The following is a 533-nucleotide window of genomic DNA, read 5'->3' on the forward strand; positions in this document are numbered from 1 at the left end:
TACAAGATTTTTGGTAATCGATGCAATGGATGGCATTTTAAAGGAAGGGGGGAAAAATTTCCCTGCCTCGCTAGCTTGAAAGAATCTAAAAATGTCACGCTTTGCGATTCTCTCAGAAAAAAAGATCCATTTAAGCTGATCAATCGACTTTTTATCGTTCAGGTTGAGAATCCTGTCCCAGTTGGGAATTTGATTGCCTGCAGGATATGTGGGAGACCAGAAGCTTTTCAAAACCTTGGAAAAGAATTCTTGCCAGGGTACAAGTGTTTTCTCTTTACGATCCTTCTTGAGCTGATTCAGATGAGCAGAAGTAAAAACTTTTTGCAATTTAGCAGTGCTATCAGACTTTAAAACACTCAAAAAAAACTTGCTTTTCAATCGTAGTTTTTTCTTGTCCCTCTTGCTCAGTGTTGAACTCATGGCTTTGTCATATTGCAGCATTGAAGAAACAAACATCCTAATCTGGTGGCGTGGATATTTTTTAGGCTGAGTGTACTGATTAACAGTCGAAATCCCATTCAGCAGCTTTCGGG

General features: G+C 39.2%; 1 protein-coding gene across 1 annotated transcript; it reads right to left on the reverse strand.

Moving 5' to 3' along the window:
* DI09_581p10 (uncharacterized protein) lies at positions 1-456 on the reverse strand (the record flags this gene model as incomplete). Its single annotated transcript, XM_013381743.1, has 1 exon — positions 1-456. A coding segment is annotated over one exon (456 nt), but the record flags the coding sequence as incomplete, so codon positions are not given.
* Positions 457-533: the final 77 nt, after the last annotated feature.

The sequence above is a fragment of the Mitosporidium daphniae genome (genome assembly GCF_000760515.2).
Source record: "Mitosporidium daphniae strain UGP3 chromosome Unknown contig-577, whole genome shotgun sequence".
Lineage (NCBI taxonomy): Eukaryota > Fungi > Microsporidia > Mitosporidium > Mitosporidium daphniae.